The sequence below is a fragment of the Lemur catta genome, chromosome 4 (genome assembly GCF_020740605.2).
Source record: "Lemur catta isolate mLemCat1 chromosome 4, mLemCat1.pri, whole genome shotgun sequence".
In the NCBI taxonomy this organism is placed as follows: domain Eukaryota; kingdom Metazoa; phylum Chordata; class Mammalia; order Primates; family Lemuridae; genus Lemur; species Lemur catta.
Genome location: NC_059131.1, coordinates 16,996,376 through 17,022,862, shown reverse-complemented (window position 1 = coordinate 17,022,862; position 26,487 = coordinate 16,996,376). Strand labels below are relative to the sequence as shown.

The 26,487-nt window shown below is 34.7% G+C and overlaps 1 protein-coding gene across 2 annotated transcripts in view; it reads left to right on the top strand.

The window, feature by feature from the left end:
- The window catches only part of ATAD2B (ATPase family AAA domain containing 2B), a 140,218-nt gene that overhangs the window by 75,903 nt on the left and 37,828 nt on the right, over nucleotides 1-26,487 (top strand). For both annotated transcript variants that reach the window (XM_045549127.1, XM_045549126.1), the window contains exons 17-19: nucleotides 1,715-1,850; nucleotides 8,871-9,057; nucleotides 21,979-22,164. In XM_045549127.1, the coding sequence (XP_045405083.1) occupies nucleotides 1,715-1,850; nucleotides 8,871-9,057; nucleotides 21,979-22,164 (509 nt within the window). The remainder of the gene's footprint in view (nucleotides 1-1,714; nucleotides 1,851-8,870; nucleotides 9,058-21,978; nucleotides 22,165-26,487) is intronic.

Sequence of the window (26,487 nt, the reverse complement as noted above, 5' to 3'; positions counted from 1 at the left end):
AATTTTCATAACTAGGAAATAGTATCTTTTCCCAAAATTTCCCGAAAAACTTATCTTTAGAAAATCATAAAAACCTCAACTTCTCTTCTGACAGATTATGATAGCCCTTTATCTCCATTTGTGAATCACAATTTTATGGCATTATTAATAGCTATGTTTTGTTATAACTTTTTTCCATAAGTATAAAGTATGCTTTAGTTCCAAGTAGTGGAATTAGATAATAAGAACCAGTGGAGAAGAGCAGCCAAATTTTATATGATTATTTATAATTGCTTTTTAGTTATTTATTCATATTATTCTGGCTTGTTTTGGTCTGTGATATTTTTCTTAGACAATTATCCTTTCCTTGTATATGAAGTTATCACTCAAAAAGTCCTCAGTTATTTTCCAGGTTAACTATTTTATTTCATTTTATTTTTGTTTCAGTAGATTTGGAGGGTACAAGTGTTTTTTGTTGCATGGATGAATTGTATAATGCTGAAATATCAGGGCTTTTAGTGTACCTGTCACCAGAATAGTATACATTGTACCTGCTAGCAGATTAATTTTTAAACTATTAGTTGTATTAAATATTTAACTTTTAAAAGCTACTGAAATCTCTGTCTGCTAGCACAATTCAGTATCATTTTAGAAAGCATCACTCTATTTTTCTCTTGGTTTGTTTTGGAAGAGTATGATTTCTGTTAATCTTAATTCTCCTCTATATCCCCAAAACTTGTAGCATTGCTTTTTATCAAATGAATTGTCATACTTTTAATAGACATGTGTGAAGTTTAGCTGTTCATACTTCAGGTGGTAGTCCAGGTAAGGTTTTAAGTATTGCACTCTCAAGTAGGTGTTTTAGTTCCAGTTAGTCCATTGAGTAGTAACCTGAGGTTCATAGAATAATGCTACTTGAGTGACTGTGTTTTTAAGGTGAGCTTTGACTGAGTTCCTGACTCCATCTTAACTAGACTAAGTTTTCTTTGAAAAAGTGTATGTCATTTAAAAAATAAGGGTCAGTTTGTTCCTTGTTGCTTTTGTAAGAACTGGTCTTAATTCAGCTACTCTAAAAATTAAACCAAATATGAAATACACTGGTTTTGGTCAAATGGTTTTGGTCAGAGATTTTTAGTGAGGAGAGATTTTATGAGAGTGCCACTTCTTTTCCAGACTTATTTTGGTTAGTCAGTGAAGTCTTCCAAATTACATCTCAAACACTTAGGCAGAAATGGTCTGTAAAGGTGAGAAAATTATATTAATTTCTTTCTTTTCTTCTTTTTTTTGGGACAGGATCTCACTCTGTTGCCCAGGCTGGAGTGCAGTGGTGTAATCACAGCTCACTGCAACCTCCAACTCCTGGGCTCAGGTGATCCTCCTGGCTTAGCATGCATCCCCCTTCCCACCCTCTGCTGGGACTACAGGTGCACACCATCACACCCAACTAATTTTTTTTTTTTTAAGAGATGGGTCTCACTCTGTTACCCAGTCTGGCCTCAAGTGATTCTCCCACCTTGGCCTCCCAAATGCGAGGCACCACACCTGGCCTAATTTTATTTATAAATTATTCAAAGTGCTGTAGTTTGTCAATTTGCCTGGTCAATCTGTATTATTTGATAGATAACTTATTAGTTAATGTCACTTGGTTCTTAACCCAATTTTCCTTCACTTGTAGGAAACTAATATTAAATGACGTTATAAGCCTCATAACCCTGTGATTTTTTTTTTTGAACAGACATAGAAACTCTAATTTTAGATGATAGTGAAGATGAAAATGCTTTATCAATTTTTGAAACCAGTTGTCACTCAGGATCACCAAAGAAACAGTCATCAGCTGCTGCTATACATAAACCTTACCTTCATTTTACAATGTGAGTAATTTGTCTCGAATTTCCTTCAATTTAGTGTGATTATTTGATGCTTTTCAGTTAGAATTATAGTATATTTTTACTTATGGTTATAACCTTGAGGACTTTGTTTTTCTGTTGTTCAGACACAATCCTGGAAAATTTTTACTGTGCATACTTTTTTGTGTGGTAATTTGGTCAGCTAATTAAGTTCTTTTTCCCCAAGTGAAGAATCTTGTCTACTTATTTACTTTTTTTTAAAGTGATTGTGTGTGGGGGGGGGGCAGAGAGAGAGAGAGAGAGCGTGTGTGTAAGCAGGGAAAGGATTACCTTTAGAAAGTCAACCCATGGGCCCCAATTTCATTGCTTTTTATTTGAAGTAAAATGGACAGAGATGAAATATTTACTGTCATCTAGAGTACTTTAGTTTATAATAATTTTCAGATGATAATTTATGAGTCTATGGCTACTAAAGAGATACTGAATTAGAAATTGTTCAGTAATTGAACAAATAACTTTTTGATTCTCTAAAAACGTCATTAGTTTACACTTTTGCAATTTGGGTTTTTATGATTTTTCTATTTACATTTACCTTTTTACTATCTGTTAAAGCAGCTTTTTCTGTGCACTATAATGGGTAAACACACTTTTAGTGCAAATGTAATTTTAAATTAAGAGACCAAATAGTTTTCAAATACTAACAGTATCTTTACTTGTATTTACATAAATAGCACCGTGGTTGAAGGACCATAAAGTTCCAGTTAGGTAGGTCTAATAGCACTTCTATTAGAAGAGACTATATTACATGTACTTTTAAGTAATTTCTTTAAGAGATATTTTGAACAAATTTAAGTCATCAACTTGAAGTTTCCCCAGGTAGATTTTGGTGAAATGTTGGCTCGATTATTTGCATTGATAACCCTTTCCTGTTTTTCATTTTTACAAATGAGGCTACATTACTTTCTTCTACTTTTTTTTCTTATGTTCTTTAACAGCAAACTTTTCTGTTAGGAAGGTTTTCCTTCTTCTCCAGATCCTTTCTTTTATGCTCTGAGGGAAGTGTTTTATAGACTATCCCAGCATTTTACAGATCTGTTTTATTGATAGTTATGCGAAAGCCAATTTTTTTTTTTTTGCCTTTCACCTGGCTAGCTTGTCTGTGTATATATAAATATGTTCGTGTGTATGTGTGTGTTGTTTGACATTTTTAGCTATTTGGATTGGAATTATGTAATTGTTTTTATTAAGAACATTCCCTACCATTCTCTTTAATGTGTGACACTGGTTTGGCTCATTTTGTTTTAGCTTTTCTGAAAGCATTGGTTTAATTTTAGCTTCCTTTATGTAAGCTTTTCTAGTTCATTGATTTGACTTTGATTTAATAGTGAGACATCTATATTCTAGACTAATCTGTTTTTCTTTTTGGATGTTTCAATAATATTCATTTATCTCTTCATTCACTCTCACTCATTTATCCGATTTTTATTCATTTACTGTATGCCAGGCATTGTAATAGGTGCTGAAAACATAAGCATGAATATGATATAACACAGTTCTTTCTTTGGAGAAATTCTCCTTATTGGGGATGACAAACATTGTTACATAGCTAAAGTGCTATAAAAGCAGAACTAATTCTGTTGAGAAGTCAGGAAGTATTGACAGAAGAAATAATGACATTTGCTGTCCTTTTGAGCATGAAGGGATTAGAGTTAGCATCGGAGTGCTTATTACAAAGTAGATGTATGCTAGATATGTATAGATCCATGCTTCATACACAGTAATATGTATAGGCCATTCAATAATCATATAGCATTTGTGGTGTCATCATTTTACAGATGAGGAAACTAAAGCACACAGAAATTAAGTTCCCCTGATCATGGACTAAGAGGTGGCAGAGCCAGGCTCTCTGCTGTTTGTTTCCTTGGGTCATAATTTTTCCAAATTGATTTCGGAGCTTAATAGGTAGATAGGGGATTATATTGCTTATTTGAGTAAGTTGGACAATATGATTTTTCACATTTTCTAAGAAGCACATACTTTAGAGTAAATGACTTCAGTGAGGGCTATACATAGTCTTTTTTGTTTGGTTGGTTTTGTTTTCTGCCTGAGCAGCATGTGTTAGCATGCCAGGTCAATGCAGAAAAAGGTAGTAGGCAAGAAGAAATCATGACTTTAGTGTTGGTCATGCTAGCCTGGGCATTGCTGGTGGGTTTCTGGGAATAGTCTCCTGAAATGATATTGAAACTTTTTTTTTTTTTTTAAGATCTAAGATAAAGTAGAAATCAAGATAGTTAAGGTCTACCAATCTGGTAGAGAAGTCTTATGAAAAACAAGTTTTCTTTCTTAATTTATATTACCTTAAGGAGATTAGAAACAGAGTTTTCAGAGGTTTTCCACATGAAAATAGCTTTGTTTTTTCTGATTAGAAAGATGGTATACTCTGTAGAAAATTCAAGTAATAAAGAAGAACATAAAGAAGAAAGTAAAAATTAAAGCCCCAGAACCTGAAGGTAATATTTGTTAAAGTTTTGGTGACCACACTTCCATGTTTTCTCTATGCATATAGGTAGACCCACACATTATTTTATATAAATTATATCCTCCTATAAGTTGCTAATGTAACTTCCTTTTTTATCTGATGTTATGGGAATGTTATTTCATGCCAACATATGTTTAATATCGTTCTTTTCAGATAGATAACATAGTATCTTATATTTTGGATGCTCCATAGTTTATAGACTCTTACTGATAAAAATTGAAGTTTTCAAGTTTCCTCTTTCATAAACAGTGCAATGATAGACATCTTTCTAAGTATACATATTTACACCATTATCTGATTTAGAGCTTAAGGTAAATTTTCAGAACTGCAGTTGCTGTGTCAAAGGGTATATACATTTAAAACCTTGATTCAGGTTGTTAAGTTGCCTTCCAGAAGGCTTGTGCCAGTTTTTTCTATACCTTTGTCAATTCAGAGCACTGTTTGTCTTTTTAAATCTTTACCAACCAGATAGAAGAAAATAATATCTTCTTGTTTGTTGGAATCATTTATTTGTTCTTCCATATATTCATTCACTCATTCAGATACTTTGTGAAAGTACCCATCGTGTTCTGGACATTGTCCTAGGTTGTTGAGACATGTCAGTGAACAAAATGGGCTAAGATCCTAGCTCTCATTGAACTTACATTTTAGATGGAGGAGACAAGACGATAAAACAATAAATGTAGTAGCTAGTTAGCTAGATAATGTGTTAGAAGATAAGTACTATAGAAGAAAATGTAGAGAATGTTAAGAGGTCAGGGAGTCCTTGGGAGTGAGGTGAGTTACAAGAGTATTTTTGAGCATATATTTGGCATATTTAGATCTACCAAATATAATTTCAGAAAAGCTGTGCTTTTTTCCCACTCTCACTAGTTGTGAGAATGCCAGTTTTCCAGTCCTTTCATTAATAATGGGTATTAAAATTAATTTTAAGTTTATAAGTCTAGCAGATAAAAGATATTAATCATTATTTTAATTTATATTTTCTTAATTTTTCATCTCTGTGTTAATGACCACCGTATTATTCTCAAGCCCAGATCACTCTTGAGCTTCAGGCCCTGTCCAGCTGCCCATTTCCCCTTTGTTGTGCCACAGATCTTTCTGTATATAACTGGACTACATCTCCCCTTCTCTTCCTGTGAGCTACCATCCTTTCAGTTGTCCCAGCTAGAATTTGACATTATTCTCAACTCCTTTCTTTTTCTTCCTTTCTGTGTCTAGTTAATGACTAAGTCCTGTTGATTTTTCTTAATAAGTCATCTTAGGCTATTCCTTCTTATTTCCTCTGACACTATTCTTATTTAGAATGTCATTAACATCTGCCTAGGTTGGTATAGCAGACCCCTAATTGGTCATCTTTCCTCCTGTTTTGCCTTCTTTCAAACCCTTTCCTATACTGACATACTGAGACGGAGTTGTCTTCCCAAAGCATGTATATGATCATGTTGTTCCTCTAAAGTATCTTAATGCTTCCCCATTGTCTTCAGTACACATTCTAAACTTTTAACATGGCTTGCAAAACCCTTCATGCCCCATTCATAGTTTAACTGTCCTTGCTCTTCTTCTCCCTAACCCGCTCTTCCTCTCCCTAACCCTACTATCTTAACCCCTACATTGTCCCAATACTTAAAAAAAAAAGCTGGCATACGAACTGTATCAGTTACCCCAAAGAGCCATGTTCTTTTTAGCTTCTGGTCCTTTGTACATCTGTTTTGCTTTCTTGGAATTCATCCCTTCTACCTCCAGTCTGTTTGGTTTCTGCTTTTGTATCACTTTTTCTGGGAAAGCCTTTTATAAGTTTCTAATAAGAGTTTCCCATAGCACCGTGTACTTTTAAGTACAATGCCACTTATTAATTACACTGAATTATAGTAATTTTAATATTAACTTTTCCACTAAATACTACTCAGTGATGAGCTCTATGATAATACCGGTATTGTTGGATATCTAGGGCCAAGGCATTCAGGACAGGAAGCATTCTACAATTGTTAAATGAAAAACATTAAAAAAAAGTTATCTCTGTTTTCCTTTTGAGTTGTCTATTTTACATCATTTGCTCATGGAGGTGTTTTTTCTAAAAAAAAAAACTATGCACATAAGCTTTAAAAAAAAAATTTTTTTTTTAGAGACAGTGTCTTGCTGTGTTGCCCAGGCTGGTCTCGAACCCTAGCCTCAAGTGATTCCCCCCACCATCAGCTTCTTGAGTCGCTGAGATTACACACGGGAGCACCCGGCTCACATAAACTCTTTGTATGTTAAGAACTGTTCCTGTTTATGGCAAATTCTTTATCCCATTTGGTTGTTTGCCATTTGGCTCAATTATAATTTTTGAGTTATAAAAGTTGTTAGATTTTTATAGATTAAAAATATATGAACCTTTTTGTCTTTTTTTTTGTTTCTGTGTTAGAATTCATTTTGTTTATGCTGTGAAATGAGGGTCTGACTCCTGCTTATTTTTAAATAGTATTTATATTATCATCCATTTCTATTCCATTCCTTCTTATATGAAATTCTTTCAATTATTATGATTTGTTTCCTAGGCTGTGTATTATGTTTCATCATTCTGTGTTTCTTGTCTTTGACATTCTATTAATTGTTATTCTATAATATGTTTCAGTATAAAGTAGGGCACATCTTAATGTAGTGGTTCAGAACCTGGGCTTTGCAATTATATGGACCTCAATGAGATTTTGAACTCTGCCACTAGTTGTATGATCTTATACCTAACTTCCCTGAGCCTTGGTTTCCTCATCTGTTTTATAAAATGAAACTATGTATTTTATAGACTTGTTAAGAAAATTGAATAAGAAATCTGTATGAAGTACTTGTTAATAAACATGTTTGAATGTTCTAAAATTGGTAGCATGTTTTTCCAAAATATTCTTGATGTTCTTGATTAATCTTTCAGATAAAGTTGAGAATAAGTTTAAACCCCTCTCCCCTGAAAAATTCCTTTTGAATTGAAAATTTTAATGTATAAAATAAAATATAAATGAGTTAGGAAGAATTGACATCTTTATATATTGATATTTTAGTCTTTGTGTTCAAGCTCAGCTTTATACTTTTCTTGCTGAGATTATTATTTGATATCATTTGTTTTACCTTTTGTATTATTTTTGCAGTTGTGAATGGGACCTCCTTTTCTTTTTCACATTGGGTTGTTTTTTTTTTTGTAGAGACAGGGTCTTGCTATTGCCCTGGTTGGTCTTGAACTCCTGGGCTCAAGTGATCCTCCTGCCTTTGCCTCCCAAAGTGGTAGGATTACAGGCATGAGCCACTGTGCCCGGTGTACATTGGTTATTGATAATGTTTGAGAAATCTATTAAGACCAAAAAAAAAAATGTGTTAAATATTGTGGGTTTTTTCCTCATCTGACTTGCTATTATTTTGCTGGTAGTTATTAGTTGATACTTTTGAATTTTCTAATGCATAATCATATCCTTTACAAGTGTCAGTTTTTCCGTGTTTCTATTAGTTCCATTTTTAATTTGCTTTATTCTTATTGCATTGCCTTAGAATTTCCAGCATTATCTACAGTGAGAGTACATAAACTTGTTTCATTTATTTTAATGGTGCTGTAGAATCTTGAGAATACAAGTTAAGTTTGGTTTAATATATTAATATTTTCTATTTCTCGTGTAGGGCTTAGAGATCATATATTAGGGTAAGAACAATTAGTTTTTATTTCACAGAAATAAAATTTATCTCCGAAAGAGCCCTAATTTTTTTTTTTTTTTTGCTATTTTAAAAATTGTGATTGTCTTAGTCTAGCCCTGCTACTATAATGATATACCTTAGACTGGATAATTTCTAAACAGCATAAATTTATTGCTCACAGTTATGGAGCTGGGAAGTCCAAGATCAAGGTGCTGGCAGATTTGGTGTCTGGTTAGGGCTTGGTTTCTGCTTCCACGATGACACCATGAATGCTGCTTTCTCTGAAGGGGACCAAGACTGTGAAGGGGATGAACATTTTGTTCTCACATGTTGGAAAAGACTGAAGGGACTAGCTAGTTCCCTCAACCCCTTTTATAAGGTCAATAATTTATTCACGAGGGTAGAGCCCACATGACTATTACATAATTACTTCTTGAAAGCCTCACCTCTTAATTAAGTCCCAACTTTGAAATACCTCCAGATCCACCTCTTCATTGGAGAAGTGGGATTCTTAACATTTGACCTTGGATAATTAAAAACTAAATGACACTTAGAGTTTTATGCATTCTCTAAGGTAATATATGCGGTATGATAGGTTGAATACCAAGGTAATTTTATTTTTTTAGGATGGATTTTAATATTTTTATATCTTGGTTATTAATATGGTCAGAGTTACCAACATTTTAAAAACATGATTAATGAAAAAATAAATCACTGTACTCAGAAAATAAGAAAGTTCTATAAATTTGGAAATATATTCTTTTAATATAAATATTTTTGCCTTGTATTTCATAGTGATCTTCAGAATATATAGTTTTCAAGTCATTATGTCTTAACATGTATTACAGGTCACCATATCATCAGCCAACCTCGTACAGGCCACGGTTATTGCTGTCTGGAGAACGAGGCTCAGGTCAGACTTCTCACCTTGCTCCAGCAGTTTTGCACACTCTTGAAAGATTCTCTGTGCATAGACTAGATCTCCCAGCACTTTATTCAGTTAGTGCCAAAACACCTGAAGAATCATGTGCACAGGTAGGTTTATACCATATCACTGTCAGAGTACTTCCAGCTTTCTTACTGCTTATACCTTTGTAGTGGTTATAGTGATTTTTGTTTATAGATAAGATTTTTTCAAGAAACAGTAACATAAACATAAATATTTATCTTTTGTTGGTTATTCATTAGCATTCTAATATTAGTACAAAATATCCTTTTGATGTGTAATATTTTTTAAAGTAAGTTCATTGTTTTTCTCATGATCCTTCCTTACTGAAATTTTAATACCCTGTTTTGTTAAACATTGAAGAAAAGAGGTTTCTTTTGCCTTTTCCTGACCCTCTTTTCAAAGTGTTCTAGATGTCTCAGAGCAGTTCTAGAGTTCTCTTTGCTTATGGCCTTATCATAGAAAGGAAGGTAAATCCAATTTGAGATGTCAGGATTTAGTATTAATATAGAATAGTCATACCAATTTAAAAATTATGGATATTGGTATTAATAGTTGTGTGTTTGATTTTCAACTATTTTGTATTTGCTGGTTTGTGAAGCAGAGTTCTAGTAGGGGTGTTTATATTTCTTGAAATTTTTGTATATAACCATTATAAGTGTGTCATGTTGGAAATAGGGATGAGGGGAATAAGTTTTTTGAGCCAAGGGACCATGTCTGAACCATTTCTGAAACTGACACAGTGTCTGGCTCATAGTAAGTGTTCATTACATGTTTGAATAATAATGTTTCTAATAAATAAATTAGGCAAATACCACTTTGTACTTCAGTATTTACTTATAGTTTAGATAACTGGAGTAGTAGCAGTAAAGATATTTTATATAATTTTGTTTTTTTAGTTACATTTTTAAAATAATTAATATATATACTATAATTATCTAATTGAAACCTACCATGTAGCAAGAAATTCACAGTAATGTCCATTTTTTTTTCTTTTTTTTCGAGACAGAGTCTCACTCTGTTGACCAGGCTAGAGTGCCGTGGCATCAGCCTAGCCCACAGCAACCTCAAACTCCTGGGCTCAAACAATCCTCCTGCCTCAGCCTCCCGAGAAGCTGGGACTACAGGCATGCACTACCATGCCCGGCTAATTTTTTCTGTATATATTTTTAGTTGTCCATATAATTTCTTTCTATTTTTTTTAGTAGAGACGAAGTCTCGCTTTTGCTCAGGCTGGTCTTGAACTCCTGAGCTCAAATAATCCACCTGCCTCAGCCTCCCAGAGTGCTAGGATTATAGGCGTGAGCCACTGCGCCTGGCCAGTAATGTCCATTTAATTTCCCTCTTACTTATAGTTCTCTGGATATGAATACCCTACCAACAGTTCACTACTTTTAAAGTCCTATTTTGGCCGGGCGCAGTGGCTCACGCCTATAATCCTAGCACTCTGGGAGGCCGAGGCAGGAGGATTGCTCGAGGTCAGGAGTTTGAGACCAGCCTGAGCAAGAGCGAGACCCCGTCTCTACTAAAAATAGAAAGAAATTATCTGGACAGCTAAAAATATATATGGAAAAAATTAGTCAGGCATGGTGGCGCATGCCTGTAGTCCCAGCTACTCGGGAGGCTGAGGCAGAAGAATTGCTTAAGCCTAGGAGTTTGAGGTTGCTGTGAGCTAGGCTGATGCCACGGCACTCTAGCCTGGGCAACAGAGCAAGACTCTGTCTCAAAAAAAAAAAAAAGCCCTATTTAAAAGTTTCCTTCTAAAACCCTTGAACAAAAAGCAGTATACCAGTATTTTGTCCCTAGTTTGATACATTCAGCTTATCCTGGCTATGTTTTCAACAATGTTGATTTATATGTTTGCTCATATTTTTTCTTTGTAGTGAGATGAAATTATTGCAGGTTATATGCAAGTAAGAGAATTATGTAGTATCATTTAAAATAAATCCAAATGATTACTAGGGAAATATAAATTAACAAAATTACCCCAGAGAAGAGAGAATCCAAACAGACACTAACCATGGAAGAAGAACTTGAGCAAGTATCTTAAAAGCACTAAACTTAGATGGTTTCATAGGTGGATTATTTCAGCCTTAAAATATAAAATCATTTTGATGCTAAGCTGTTTCAAAGCCTAGGAAAAAGAAAAAAGCTGTGGAATCGGCAAAAATAGCAATATCAAACCTTTCAGAGAGACACAAAGCAAATTGTAGATTAATTTCACTTAGGCGGTGATCATAAAGAAAATGTTACAAATGGAATCTAGCAACACATCAAAAGAATAATATACCATTATTAAGGCATGAAAGATTGATTGGTTAGACATTGAGAAGTATAAATATTGGAAAGGATGTATTTAAGTTATAAGTATTTGCCTATGATATGATTGATTATGTAGAAAACTTACAGTGTCAATTAGAAAATTAGTAGAGACAGTAAAAGAATTCCGTAAGGTGAACACTTTCAAAGTTAATGTTCTAAAATCTAAAGTCAGTAGTTTTCTTTTATACAAAATATAACAATTTAGAAATAAATATAATGGAAGAGGTCCTATTTAAAATAGCCAAGTTTACCTAGGAATTAAATGAAAAAATTATATGTAGGGCCTACAAAAAGAAAACCAAAATTCACAGTGAGGGGAATAGTTGAATAAATGAAAGACATTCCTTGTTTCTTTGTTTCCCAGCTAAGGGCCAGTGAGGCCTCCCACCAGAAATGATCTGTGTCAAAGCCCTGACCCAAGCCCCTCTTCCTTTCATAATATCCCAATCTTCCTGTGCCTGGGAGGAAGAATGCATCTTTATTACAGGAGGGCAGAATGGAACTATTCCTCCCATAGTCCCAGTGTAAATGTATCTTTAGGAATTTGGTATTTGTATCTCAAACTGAGCTTGTAGACTTGAAAACTTTGTTGTTTCAAATTAAAACCTCTGCCTTAAGATCTCAGAAGCCTATTTCGTAAACCAAAAGCCCAAGAATTTTGTTACCTTCAGTCTTCTGATCAACCCTCTTTGAGGCAGGCGGGTTAGAATGTTCTACATAGATGAATTCCAAATGTATTTGATCAGGCAGTTAAAAATCTGTTGAGCATGTATCCCTGTATGTGAATGTACTTCGTATGTGTGTGTGTGTGTGTGTGTGTGTGTGTGTATGTTTGTGTACACATATATACACACATACACACTGCTGTTAATCTATATATGAATAAATGGCAAAGCTTAGGTGGTTTCTCTGCCTTAGATATCAGTTAAATTTAATATGTCAACATTCTCATCACCTCTTTCTCTCAACTCACTTGATTTAGAAATCATCACTGCAGATCCCTGGATTAGGAGTGAACTACTACAGGAATGAGGAAGTTTAGGGATTTGGAATGGGAATATATCAGTGAATACTTTACAGTGCCATCTGCATAGAGGGAGCTGTGCCTCGCTATAGTACTTGTGACTATGTACTAATAATTATGTTGTGTTAATCAGAGGTGGAACCTTAGAGGAAGAAGCATACCTTGTTTTTAGTATTGTACTCCTTCAATTCAGAGTGTGTACTCAAGTCAGATCACACAGATTAAAATCTCAGCTACTTTGCTTTTTAGTTGTTATCTTGGACAAGTTGCTTAACTTCTTTGAGCCTTAATTTCCTCATCTATGAAATAGCACCATGAAGTTGTTATGTGTATTAAAATAAACTCATCAAATAGACTTGACATACAGTGCTCACCAAATACCTGGCCTCAAGCAATCCTCCTGCCTCAGCCTCTCAAAAGTGCTGGGATTACAGGTGTGAGCCATCACATGCAGCCTTGTCCCGCGAATTCTATGTTTAGGAGTTCTTCCTAAAGATATGTTAGATACAAGTATTCAATACTAAATGTACAAGGATATTATAGCATTTTATATAATTGACAAAACTTAAAAACGAAAAGACAGAATGTCCTTTAGTGTGGGACTGGCTAAAATAAATTATGGCATATCTTGGCATACAAAAGAATACTATGAAACCACTAAAAAGAATGAGGTAGATTTGCATGGGCTGATAAGGAAAGATGAAGGAGATATTAGTGAAAAAAGCAAATATCCCAAAAAACTTTTAATAATGGTTGCTTTGGCTTGAGGCAAAGGAATTTGGAGGATTGAGGAATGTGTAAATTTTGTCTTTTTAGTTTACACTCTGCTGTACTGCTTGGAAATTTTTATCTTCTTTTTACAACATGTATGTTTGATTACATCAAGCACACTAAAGATAAGATCATTTCGAAAGAGAAACATTTTCAAACTGAGAAGGGTCTTACTGTCTATAGTTCCTTATTTATTGCTACTATGTGTATATATTCACAAACATATTACTGGTTTAATGTTAGTCCAGTATAGGTAAAGAAACACTTAGAAAGTATGCAATGAAATATATGTTGATGTTATTGGAATTTTAGGCTTTTTTCTGATTTTTGCTTGGCATGATTCTGAATCCTACTTGGCTAAATTTGAATTCTAACTTCATACATAACTTCATCTTTTTTACACTTCTTGGCTTTTACTACTTTTTTGTCTTGGTGGGAAGAGTAGAGAGAGATGTCGCTTGGTAGTGGAAAACAACAAAGACACACTATTTATTGTTTCGGTTGTATTCTGCTTCCTGTAGTACATCAAGACGTCTTTTCTTCTCAGTTTATGCCTAAGAGCCTCTGGGCTGGAAGTAGAACTTATTCTTGAGCGACCACCACTTGGATTTGCAACCTGCCAGGACCCGAGTGAGAATTATGTATCAACGATAGTTGAAACCCCGACTCCTCTCAACATTGACTGGAGACCAGATAAACTGTCTTGGTTAATCCCTGATTATTTGTATTTTAAGTGCATATTTTAAATTATTTTAAATTCATAAGTATAACACTGTCTTTTCTAATAAATTTTCCAAAAAGAGGCTGTTGTATAAGGAAACTGAGGTATTTTTATATAATCAGTAGAGTGTGGCAGTCCTGGTTATAAGTAGGTATAAAAGTCTTAGGGAAGAGAGTGCATGAGTCAGGAGCTATAATTCTGGAAAAACTTAAAAAGCCCTTCTCTCTTTTCTTCTGTATTCCCTTTTCTTCCCCTTTGTCTTAACCTATCTTGGGAGCTAGTCCTCCTATAGTGTGGGTTATCTCTGAATAGATGTGGAATATAAGGGTTCAGTCTGTGGCAAGTTATTTTTGCATGCTTTTCTCTTTTCTCCAGGCTGTAAGATACTTAATATAAGTTAAGTTGGGTATTTAATAGTGTAATGTGGACACGAAGGGGAGTCTTAAAGGGAAGAAGTCTTAAGTCACTTTAAAAGGGCTGTATTTATATGTGTGATAAGGTGGAAAAGGGAACGAGTCCTACTTGATACTCCTTTTTTTTTTTTTTTGAGACAGAGTCTTACTCTGTTGCCTGGGCTAGAGTGCCGTGGTGTAAGCCTAGCTCACAGCAACCTCAAACTCCTGGGCTTAAGCAATCCTTCTGCCTCAGCCTCCCGAGTAGCTGGGACTACAGGCATGCATCACCATGCCTGGATAATTTTTTCTATATATGTTTAGTTGTCCAGCTAATTTCTTTCTAATTTTAGTAGAGATGGGGTCTCGCTCTTGCTCAGGCTGGTCTCGAACTCCTGACCTTGAGCGATCCTCCCGCCTTGGCCTACTTGATATTCTTTATACCATGGGGATCATGTCTAATTTTATGTCTATCCTATAAAACATATACATGCACAAGAATGTGTGTGACAGAACTTCCTTTTCTCCTTCTGATTGCTTCAGTTATTGATTAATATTACCAGTTGGAGTGAAAAATAGCAGGAGTTGGTGTTTACTATAGTGTGTTCTTGTTGTTTCTTAAAATTTAGCATGCATAAGAACCATCTGGGGGTGCTTATTAAAATTTCTGATTCCCTGACTCTACACCCAGAGATTCTGATTCATTAAATTGGAGATAAGCCCCAGGAATCTGTACTTTAAACATGCATCCCAGGTATTACTGTATTAGGTCTTTAATAGATCACACTTAGAGATAACAAAACAGGCATTCCCCGGCTTATGGATGACCCGACTTATAGCATTCAGTATTAACTAACAGGTTCTCAAGGCTCCCCTTAAGGATAATTCATAATTAAAAAAATTAATAATTGGGAGCTAGTTTCTTCTGCACATGTAAACAAATCCACATGGTGTAAGCAGTTTGTTGGCACAGTATCTTTCTGCTAGTGGCTAGTCTCATTGTTTACACGGTCACTTATGCACAGTATCGCTTGTCTTAACTTTTTAATTCAATTTTGTGAGTCTGTGTTTACTCTTATGACCATGACTCCAAAGTGAAAGTCCATTGCAAGTCTCAGAGAGCCTGCAGCAAAGAGAAAGGTGATTACAAGGGAAACAAAAGTAGAAATAATAAGAGAAAGGCCAGATGCCATCATTCACTGAGAAAGCATTAAGCTTCCATCATTCAACTCTTGGAACAATTATTAGGTTATTAAGTATGAAATGTCTGATTTCCTTAAGTACTAAGTTTGACAGTTGATATCTCTGACACTTCACTCTGGCATTTCTTGTTTTATTTTTATTGTGAAAGGTACTTCCTCGGTCTTTCAAACACATGGTTTGGCTTGAGATTATCTTTCAGATTTTTTTAGAGCCATTTTTGTGAAGCCACGAATAAGTCAAAAATTCATGTTATTTTCAAATATGAGTTCTGTTGTGGAACCAATGCTGCACAGACAGCTTGAAATATCAACGAAGTGTTTGGGAAGGATGTGGCTAATGAAGGCTCAGTAAGTCAATGGTTTGAAAAGTTGCATTCTGGTGATTGTAATCTTGAAAATGAGCTAAGTGGGTGACCAGAGACCAGGTGGATGGATAATGATGAGCTGAAACCTAGAGTGGAAGCAAATCCATCTCAACCTACATGTGAATTAGCAGCAAAGCTTGATGGTTACTATTCCAATAATATTGGGCCATTTGAAACAAATCGACAAGGTAAAGAAGCTGGGTATATGGGTTCCGCATGAATTAAATGAGCCTCAGAAAAGAGAAATTGTTTCGAAGGTTGCCTTCTTTTCCTGTCACAACATAAAGGCCAACCATTTCTACACCGTACTGTTGTGTGTGATGAAAAATGGATTCTTTTTGACAATCACAATAGTTAGGCACAACGGTTGGATAAAGATGAAGTGCCGAAACACAGTCCAAAACCGAATATTCATCAAAAAAAGCTAATGGTGTCTGTTTGGTGATCCAGCGCTGCTATTATCCACTACAGCTTCATGAAACCTGGTCAGTCGATTACAGCAGATGTCTGCTGCAGCCAGTTGCAGGAAATGATAAGGATGCTTGAGATTAAGCAGCCGAGATTGGTCAACAGAGACAGGCCAATCCTCTTGCAAGACAATGCTCGACCACATGTCACACAAGCAACCCTGCTCAAATTACAGAGACTGGACTTGGAAACTCTCTGTCATCCACCATATTCACCAGACCTTGCACCAACTGAATACCACTTCTTCCAGGCTTTGGACCACTTCTTGCAAGGGAAAATATTCAATTCTCAACAAACTGTGGAAAAAACGTTTCATGATTTCATAGCCACTCACTCTCCAGGTTTCGATGCTGGCCTGAATAGCCTACCGTTAAGATGGCAAAACTGTGTCAATAGTTTAGGCGCATACTTTAATTGTACTGCTTCTTTTTTGAGATATAATAAACTACTTTTGATTCGAAATCAGATATTTCATATTTAATGACCTAAATATAAAGGTTAAAGTGAGAATAATGGAACATGTGAAAGACAGTGCTCCAGTGAAAGTGTCAGTTATTACTAAGCAGCATAGTGGATTAATTATTGAAATGGAAAGATTATTGCTGATTTTGTTAGAAGATCAAAATAAGTGTAACATTCCTATTAGCCTAGTATTGATGCAGCATTAGGTGAGACTTTTGAAATTTCTGTTATCTCCTGTCTAAACTTTTTGTATGAGTTTATTTTTATCTTCTGTTTGTTTGAATTAAAGAGCACAATATTTTCTGTAACTCATTACATTACAGGGATGGTGGTATTATTATACTATTACACTGTATTGTTATTACCACCTATGCACCATGATAGTATTGCTGTTGTTATTATTACTACCACTGTATATATACCGTTCATCAGGGATCCAAGTTACATATAAATCCAACCTATAGATGTTCTCAGGAATATATCTCATCTGTAACCCCGGGGGCTGCCTGTACATTAGCTGGTCACTAGTCAGTAGTTGGATATTTATTACTGAAACAAATGTCAGAATTTATAACATAGCTCTGTGTGTGTGTGTGTGTGTGTGTGTGTGTGTGTGTGTATACATGTATGTTACTGAGTATTTCATTGTCTTCCAAAGGCTCTGGGAGGAGAATGGAAAACCTTGGCATAGCCTGGAAGATTTATGGCTGCCCCTTAAGTTCACAATAATTATTAGGCCTCATAACAAGGCAGGAGATGTTAATATCTATAGTAAAAGACTTACTGGAATTAACACTCTTAAAAAAAAAAAGCAACAACTGTGAGTCCTCTATTTTGACATCTTGAAATGTAGTTTTTCCCTCTTGTATTATTTCTACTGTTAATTTAGAAAAAAGAGACTGATGAGTGCTGCATTTTATGTTTTTAATAGAGTCATGATTGAATTAATTTATATATGGTCTGTCAAAAGCTTTGGAGTATAGGTACTAGGTGGTGTTATGAACAATTTCAAAAGGTGACTAAGGTCTTTTTTTGGTAAAAGTTTTAATATTTTTCTTTCTGTAGAAAGGAATTGTATCTGAAAATTCTCAGGGGAATTTTTTTGGTTGAGTAGCATTAAGGAATTAATATACTTACCTATATGTATACTTTAGTTGCTCTTGTGTTGGTGCTTATGGGCTTCTGGGTTTCTCTGTAGCAGTCAGTGTATACTTTGGATGCTTTTATGTTTGCTCACATGGCTGTCTGGGTTTTTCTATAGCAACACCTTTTTTCTTTTTTGAGTGGTAAGCAAATTAAATTAATCTGATCTAGAGTATATCACACTTACTGAAACTCTTGAAGTCCTGGGGAATGAAAATATCAAGAAAAGAATTTGAGTGATTTAATTTTCATAAAATATTAATTTGTTTTACTGCTATAGTTCAGAAACTAGTATAGATGTGTTTTATAACAGGCTGATATTCTATGCATGTAAAGAAATTTGCACCTTATTTCTTGATTACTGAATCTTTAGAATCTAGACAGTGCCTTCTTTTCACAGAAAATGCTCAATAAATCTAGTTAAATGGAATAAAGTAATCAGTAATGCAGAGTTATTATTTATTTTAATAATTAGTGATAGCATGGCACAAGGAATTAAACTTATTAGTGCTTTTTATTTTTTTATTTAGAAAAATTTTTTTGGAGACAGGGTCTTGCTCTGTTGCCTAGGCTGGAGTGCAGTGGCACAATCACAGCTCAGTACAACCTTGAACTCCTGGGCTCAAGTGATCTTCCCACCTCATCTCCCTAGAGTGCTGGTATTATAGGTGTTCTCCACGACACTAGCCAGCTTTTTACTTTTGGTAAAAATTGAGAATGTTTTAGCTCTTAAGATTTTTCTTTTACCTGTGTTTTATAATTTTAGGACATTTATAATACTGTTAAATGACTGAGATGAGATCTGGAAGTTTCTTTGATAGCATAAAGTTGTTTCCCTCTTTCCTGAATAGCCCCTTTTTGGCAAGTGAAAGCTATGCTGGCTTTGAGATTTCTGCTTCATTCACATTTGTATTTAAAATTTTTCTCATTTTCAGTTTCTGAAGGAATTGACTTGTTATGGGGCTCTAAATTCTTAATTTAAAAAAATACACTAAATTTTCATGCACTGAACGCTTTAATTTAGTTGCTGAAAGCTAAAGAGTTTAGCTTTTGAGATGCTTAGAACTCTTATAACTGTAATATAAGTACAGTTTATATCATTAGTGTTTCCTTGTATGGTTACCTCTAACTTCAGTGGCCTTATTTTTGCCTTTAATATCATTAATATACAGAGGAAGTAGCTTGTGATTTTTTTTAAGTAAAGAAAATTTTAAAAAGTTATTTATCAAAGGGGCTGTGACATCTGTGGCAAGAAGGAGGCCAGAGGAAATGGAGTATATTGTTTTAATAAAGAATCAAAATGAACAGTTCACATATGCTGGTGTTTGTTCATTTTACTTGTGCAAGAGTGCTGGTCATGTCAGAATTATTTTGAAACGGTTGGTTCAGTAATTTGGCCTACTGTCTTTTTTTCTCTATAACAGTTTTTCTGTTTTCTACTACACCTTGCACATCCACCAATCCAAGACACCCTATAGGTGAGTATTTTTCTAGTTCTCAAATGGCATCAGTTATTCCCAAGACAGTTGACGCTTCATTAAATTAGGCTTTATTTTTCTACTCTGAAATAACTGGTTGTTTGATTTCACAGAATGTATTTTACTACACAACTTTAAAAGTTACCAGCAAACTGCTAAAGGGCTGTTTTTATATTACAAAAAAAAAAGAAGATCACAATAAGATTGAACCTTTTCCCTGATACTTATACTGTAGAAATTTTTAAATGCAGTTCTCAAACTCAACTTTTTTTGAATTTTCATTATAAAAATAGGAATTAGAACATGTTGGTTATAAGTTTAAAGAAAATATAAAAGTTTATTTTAATATTCTGAGATAACATGGAGTAAGGAATTAAAAAGAAAACTTGTTTTAGTAGGTAAGCATGATTTTCCCCTAAATGCTTAGGATAAAAATTATAAAACTATTCCCTGGATATTTGTATCTCATATACTTAGGTTAATTCTCAATTTATGTAATTATACACTCATGGATCAGAAAGCCTTTTTATTTTTCCATATCCATCCTAGACTTGTCTGATTTTTTTCCCACTTTAGGTTTTCATAGTTTAAAGAATTCTGCCAAGAAGGATATTGTCATAAAGGCTTTGGAAATAAACAGTATCTAAATTTTTTATGGGGTCAATAGGATATCATGTTTAATTTGTTAATTTTGAGGGGATTGGATGAAAGGAAGAAGAAAGACATAGGGGAAAAAAACCCATCTCTTTTACAGCTGGTGATGCTTGTCTAGTTCAGCCTTGCAAATACAGTGAAATCACCGGTAGTATTTAACTTCTGGATCTGTGAAATTATTGTTATCACTTAACCTTTTGTTGCTTTGCTCATCCTCTTTGTTACTTGACTGCTAGATGTTTTCAACACACAGTCCTGGAAATCCTAACCTAGAAGTAGTAGAATGAAAGGCAAATTTTTATATATTTTTTAAAGGCATGTTTTCACATCTCTTATGCCCTGGGCATGTGATAACTTGCATGGCTGAATTAGGTGGTTAGTTTTTTGAGTTTTCTCAGTAAGCTATAGCTCATTAGTCTTTTTCATATGATTATCTCTCTCTCCTTGCTTATTCTTCCTAGTTTTACCAGCATGGAGTGGGGAATTGGAAAGCAACAAAAGGAGTCAGTCACTGTCTTACACATACCATGCCTGATTAGGGTGGCATGTCATTTTTAAAAAAAATAAATGCCTCAGTTGCCTTTGTGCTTCTGTGTGGTTCCTTTCTTTTGCCAATATTTATGCTTGTTTTTCTCTTATGAATTTCCTACAAGAACTTTGGAAAAAAATAATCCTTGGATTTCCAAGATCCAGGATAGGAGGGTGCGTGTTTGCAGAAAAGGTCAAAATTTGAGAGTCCTGAAGGAGTTGTACTGTACAACTGTTCTGGATTGGTGGATATGCAAATATTAAGGAAGGGAAGGAGCAAATATTACTTTCGATGTGAGTGATCATAACATCTACACTTTTTCCAATTTGGGGGAAAAATTTGAGCCTCTTTCATCTGGTTTATTATTGATTTGGCAATACATTTTATTTTACATAGGAAATTTAAAACTATATAAAATGTATTATTTTAAAAACTCATGCAAATGGTAAGTTTACTCATTAAAGAAAAATAATCCTTTTGATTCTTAGGAATGTTTCTGATAATCCTAACTAATCATTTTTAATGTTAGATTCTTAATTCTGTATTTTGTACTTTACATAGACTAATTGAAATGTGTTTAAAATAAGGGAAAATAAGTAGAGCATTTTAGGAATAGAATTCTTGAGTTAGATTGAAGAAATACAGTCAGATCTTTACATTTATACCTAAACTTTTTTAAAATAATGAAGTGATGTCACAATGTGTGAGAATTTATTGGTGTAATGTATTAGCTGTCGAGCTGTTGACATATGTAAAGGACAATAGTTCTGGTTGGCAGCTAACTAGTAGCCTACCTGGTCCTTATTGGCAGAGGGTGACTGAAACTATGGTGAGGACTTTTTAACACCTGAGGAAAACTTCATTTTGTATTTTCTGACAATAGAAGTGTCTCAGAGCTCTTTACTAATTCATTACTCTTTAGAGAAGTAAGAGTATTTTGTGACTATTTTACGAAAGACTGAACTAAGGTAATGGGAAGAGGTGAACAAGTGGTTCAGCAGGAAGTTCATTAGTTTTAAGCTTTAGGATGGTACATCTTGGTTAAAATGTTTATTTAATTCATATGTTAAGTGATTTTACGCAGTGTGCTCAAACATGTAAACTATGTCATCATTTTCTTCTTTGTATAAAGCTTACTTAGCATATAGGTGCATGTTTATCTCTTCATTTGCAACATATTTTATAGTGGTATTTTGCTTTATTATCTTTACATAGTAAGTGAAACAATTTGATAGCTTTATTCTATTAACATATACTGAATAGGAATAATTAAATGACAAAAAATATCCCTTTTTTGGTGGGGCAAGGGTAGGTAGAAGCTGTATGTAAAGCTTGTGCATCATATCTTAAAGAACTTAAATTTTGGGGCTGAAACTAATGGCAGTAACAGGCCTGACACGTTTCATATATTTGGAGGTCACTGGGTAGACTTTAGAATAATCAGTTTGAGTTTTAATTGCTGATTCTTTCCCTAATTAGATTTTTCGTGAAGCTCGAAGAACAGTACCTAGTATTGTTTACATGCCTCACATTGGTGATTGGTGGGAAGCTGTCAGTGAAACTGTGAGAGCAACTTTTCTGACATTGCTACAAGATATACCATCGTTTTCACCTATATTTTTATTGTCTACCTCTGAAACCATGTACAGTGAACTGCCTGAAGAGGTAAGAATTGATTAAATATTTATCTTTCCTTATTATCTTGTTCTAAGATAGTTGGCTTTGTAAATTGGACATTTTTTAATTACCGTAAAATCAATACTGTCAGCAGTCGTATCCTGGCTATAACTGTTTATTAGCCATGTGAGGGAGGCAAGTTATTTAACATTTTAAGTTTCGGTTTCTTTTTTTTGTTATAATAGTGATATCTTCCTTAGTGTTGTTGTAAAGATTGAGATAACTCATGCTTAGAACAGAACCGAACACATATATATGTAGGTTGAGCATCCCTAATCCAAAATCTGAAATGCTCCAAAATCCAAAACCTGAGTGTCACTATGAAGTTACAAGTGGGAAATTCCACACCTGACCTCATGTGATGGATTTCAGTCAAAATACAGTCAGTACTTTGTTGCATACATAAAATTATTAAAAATATTGTATAAAATTACTTTCAGGTTATGCATATAAGGTGTATATGAAACATAAATGAATTTTGTGTTTAGATTTGGGTCTCATTTCCATCCCTAAGATTATCTTATTATGTATATGCAGATATTCCAAAATAAAATTCAAAATCCTAACCATGTGTGGTTCCAAGTGTTTCAGATGAGGGATACTCAACCGATAGTACCTTCTAAGAAAATTGTAGCTATATCATTGTCAATTCCTTTGTATTATCCTTCTCATCCCTGAGATCATTTGGTGGGATTTGACCTTTCAACTCTTCTCATTGGTAGCATCATGTTAAGTTGAATATTATTACTAATAGTATATTTTTCAAATCTGAAATTTAGCTTTTGAGTTCAAATCAAAGGCAAAAATCACAATTGATACAGAAAAAAATTGGTATATTAACTCATGTGAATAAAATTTATTTTTAAAAAATTGTCCTAACACCCTGAGCTCAGGAGGTCTTGAAATTGTCTCCTATAGGAATGTTTAGAAATATTTTGTGCAGGACCTTGTTAGCCCCTCCCCATGTTGTCAGATGCCTTGTGTTTCTCCTGAGCCTTCTACTCCACTCACCTGCTGCAGCTCCTGGTGCCTGCCAGCCCGTGGGTGTAGTATGGGTAGGGAGCAGGGGTGTGTGGTCATTCTTGAGTGCAGATAGTGCTGATGGTGGATGTGGGAGAGCTGGTCACCTCCATGTTTCCTCAGGCCCCTTCTGCTCCTGTTTTACTAGCTCTAGGACGGACGCTTCATTAAATTAAAGGTGGTTGCAAAAACTGGGAGGGGGGACATATATTTCGCCCAGGAGACCAGTAGGAATGATGGTCATATAACAGATTTGCATTTTAAATGCTATAATATAAAACTTGATTATGTGGAGTTTTATGATTAAGGTATTTGTTTACTGAGTTCTTTTATGTTTCAACTTTTGTTATTTTGCTAAAATGGATTTGTATGATTTACTGCTTTTGTAAGGAAAGTATATTAAATATAGAGTAATTCTTTTTTTATTAATATCTGATAGTATATGAAGAACATTAATTAAAATGTTTACTATAGAGGGCAATAAAATTTAATAGAATGCTATATGTGTAGTAAGAGTCAGAAAAACCAAGGTACTGACTTTTTAGTCTTTTGATCTGGTATAAATATTTGAACCTAGAATAGCCTCAGTTTCCTTATCTATAAAATGTGAATAATAATGGGGTTGTTGGTATGAGATAGTATACATGAATTTATTTTGGAAACTATAGAGCTATAATATGTTTGATATTACATTAGTATTATAAAATAGGAATGCAGGAAAAGTTGATTTAGAAGAATGGACTGAACCTAGATATAACGTAGGAGCCGCTTTTACAAGTTAGATCCTCTCTGTCAACTGGTTTCATTTTAAATTTCTTTTCTTTTCTTTTCTTTCTTTCTTTTTTTTTTTTTTGAGACAGGGTCTCACTCTGTTTCCTAGGCTAGAGTGCGGTGGCATCGTCACAGCTCACTGCAACCTCAAACTCCTGGGCTCAAGTGATGCTCCTGCCTCAGCCTCTTGAATGGCTGGGACTACAGGCACACACCACCACACCCAGCTAATTTTTCTATTTTTTATAGAGACGAGATCTCATTGTGTTGCCCAGGCTGGTCTTGAACTCCTGGCCTTAAGTGGTCTTCCCGCTCTGGCCTCCCAAAATGCTAGGATTATAGGTGTGAGCTAATTCGCCTGGCCTGTTGTTTTTTAAGAGATGGGATCTCAGTATGTACCCGGCCTCAACTAGTTTTATTATAATATTACAAAGAGAAAGAGAAAAGGTAAAATTTAGGATAATTAAGGATTCTAGCTGGGAATATATAATCCCCTGAATTTTATATTATTTGAAAAACTTGTACATAAAATTATTATGAGCCTATCTTCTTCATACAGCAAATTTTATTTTGCCTACTCCTGTTGTCTGTATGCATCTGTAATTTTACTCTTGATTTAGTATTTTAAAGCCAATATTTTCAATGGTGCTATATTGTTGTCAGTTTTTAAAGGATTCAAAAAGCCTACTGACTAGTAAGCTTTTTCATTGTTTCTAATAGCCACAATTAGTAGCTAAAATATTAGAAATTTACTAGCATTGAATCCTAAAGTTTCAGCTTTTTTTCTTCTTCTGTCTTCTGTATACTCAGCCCTTATTAGTCAAGTAGCTACTAAAGCTGTTATGGATATTCATATTTGTGGGGTGAAGATTATAGGAATTGTCTCAAACTACTGATTATATAACATGTTTTTTATACTAATTGTTCATGGGAAATCTTTCTCTGCCCCCCCAGCCTTACATTTTAATTTCAGCTTTGCCATAGAATGTTTACTTTCTTTATGTTGCAAAGTGAGATGGTAATCTGTAATCCTTAGTACATATTGATAAATATTTGGTAAGTGAATGAATAGTACAGAGAGTTGCAGACCAAGTAACTGTAGGTTAGCAGGTTGCCACATCTATGGAAGAAATGAAATAAAAAGTGGGTAGTACAAAACCAAGTGATTTTCAAAGAAAGAAATGGCCTGTTTACTCTAGTGTATTTAACAACATATAAATGGGTAAGTTAAAATAACAGTAAGATATAGGATTTTATCTATATCTGAGGCTGAGATGGGTGGATATCTTGAGCCCAGGAATCCAGGTCAGCCAGGCAACATGAGACTCTGTCTCTTTTTTTTTTTTTTTTTTTTTTGAGACAGAGTCTCGCTCTGTTGCCCGGGCTAGAGTGAGTGCCGTGGCATCAGCCTGGCTCACAGCAACCTCAGACTCCTGGGCTTAAGCGATCCTACTGCCTCAGCCTCCCGAGTAGCTGGGACTACAGGCATGAGCCACCATGCCCGGCTAATTTTTTTTTTGTATATATATTTTTAGTTGGCCAGATAATTTCTTTCTATTTTTAGTAGAGACGGGGTCTCACTCTTGCTCAGGCTGGTCTCGAACTCCTGACCTCGAGCGATCCACCCGCCTCGGCCTCCCAGAGCTAGGATTACAGGCGTGAGCCACCGCGCCCGGCCGAGACTCTGTCTCTTAAAAAACAACAGGCTGGGTGTGGTGGCTCATGCCTATAACCCAAGCACTTTGGGAGCCTGAGGCAGGAGGATCACTTGAGGCCAGCAGTTCCAGATCGACCTGAGCAACACAGTGAGACCCTGTATCCACAGAAAAATAGAAAAATTAGCTGGGCATGGTGGTACACACCTGTAGTCCTAGCTACTCAGGAGGCTGAGGCAGGATTGCTTGAGCCTGGGAGTTTGAGGTTGCAGTGAGCTATGATGATGCCACTGCACTCTAGGCCTGGCAACAGAATGAGACCCTGTCTCAAAAAAACCCAAACCAAACCAAAAACAACAACAAAAAAGCCCCCAAACCACCATCAAAACAGTTGAGTAAACTAGGCAATCCATAGAAATATCTGTAAATATGTACATACATTTTCACTCAGCAATACCATTTGTAGGTAATTACCTGAAGAATTTTTCATGGGCAAACACAAAGATACATGTAAATGTATTGTTTGAAAAATGCAAAGGTTTTGTCATAGCCTTTTTCATAGATTGGAAGCTATCTAAATGTCCTATCACGGGGAGTTGGTTAGGTTATAGTAGATTCATTCCATGAAACACAATGAGACTGTTAAAAATATTGATATAGAAAATATTTAATATCATAAAAAGATATTTAAATGTATTGTTTGAAAAATGCAGGTAATCAATATGGTATATTCTAATTTATAGAGAAGTTGTGGGAAGCATATACACAGAAATGTTATTAGTAATTATCTCTGGGTATTAAGATTATAGTAATTTTTTATTGTCTTATTTTCTAAATCTGTAATAAATACTACTGGGTTTTTTTT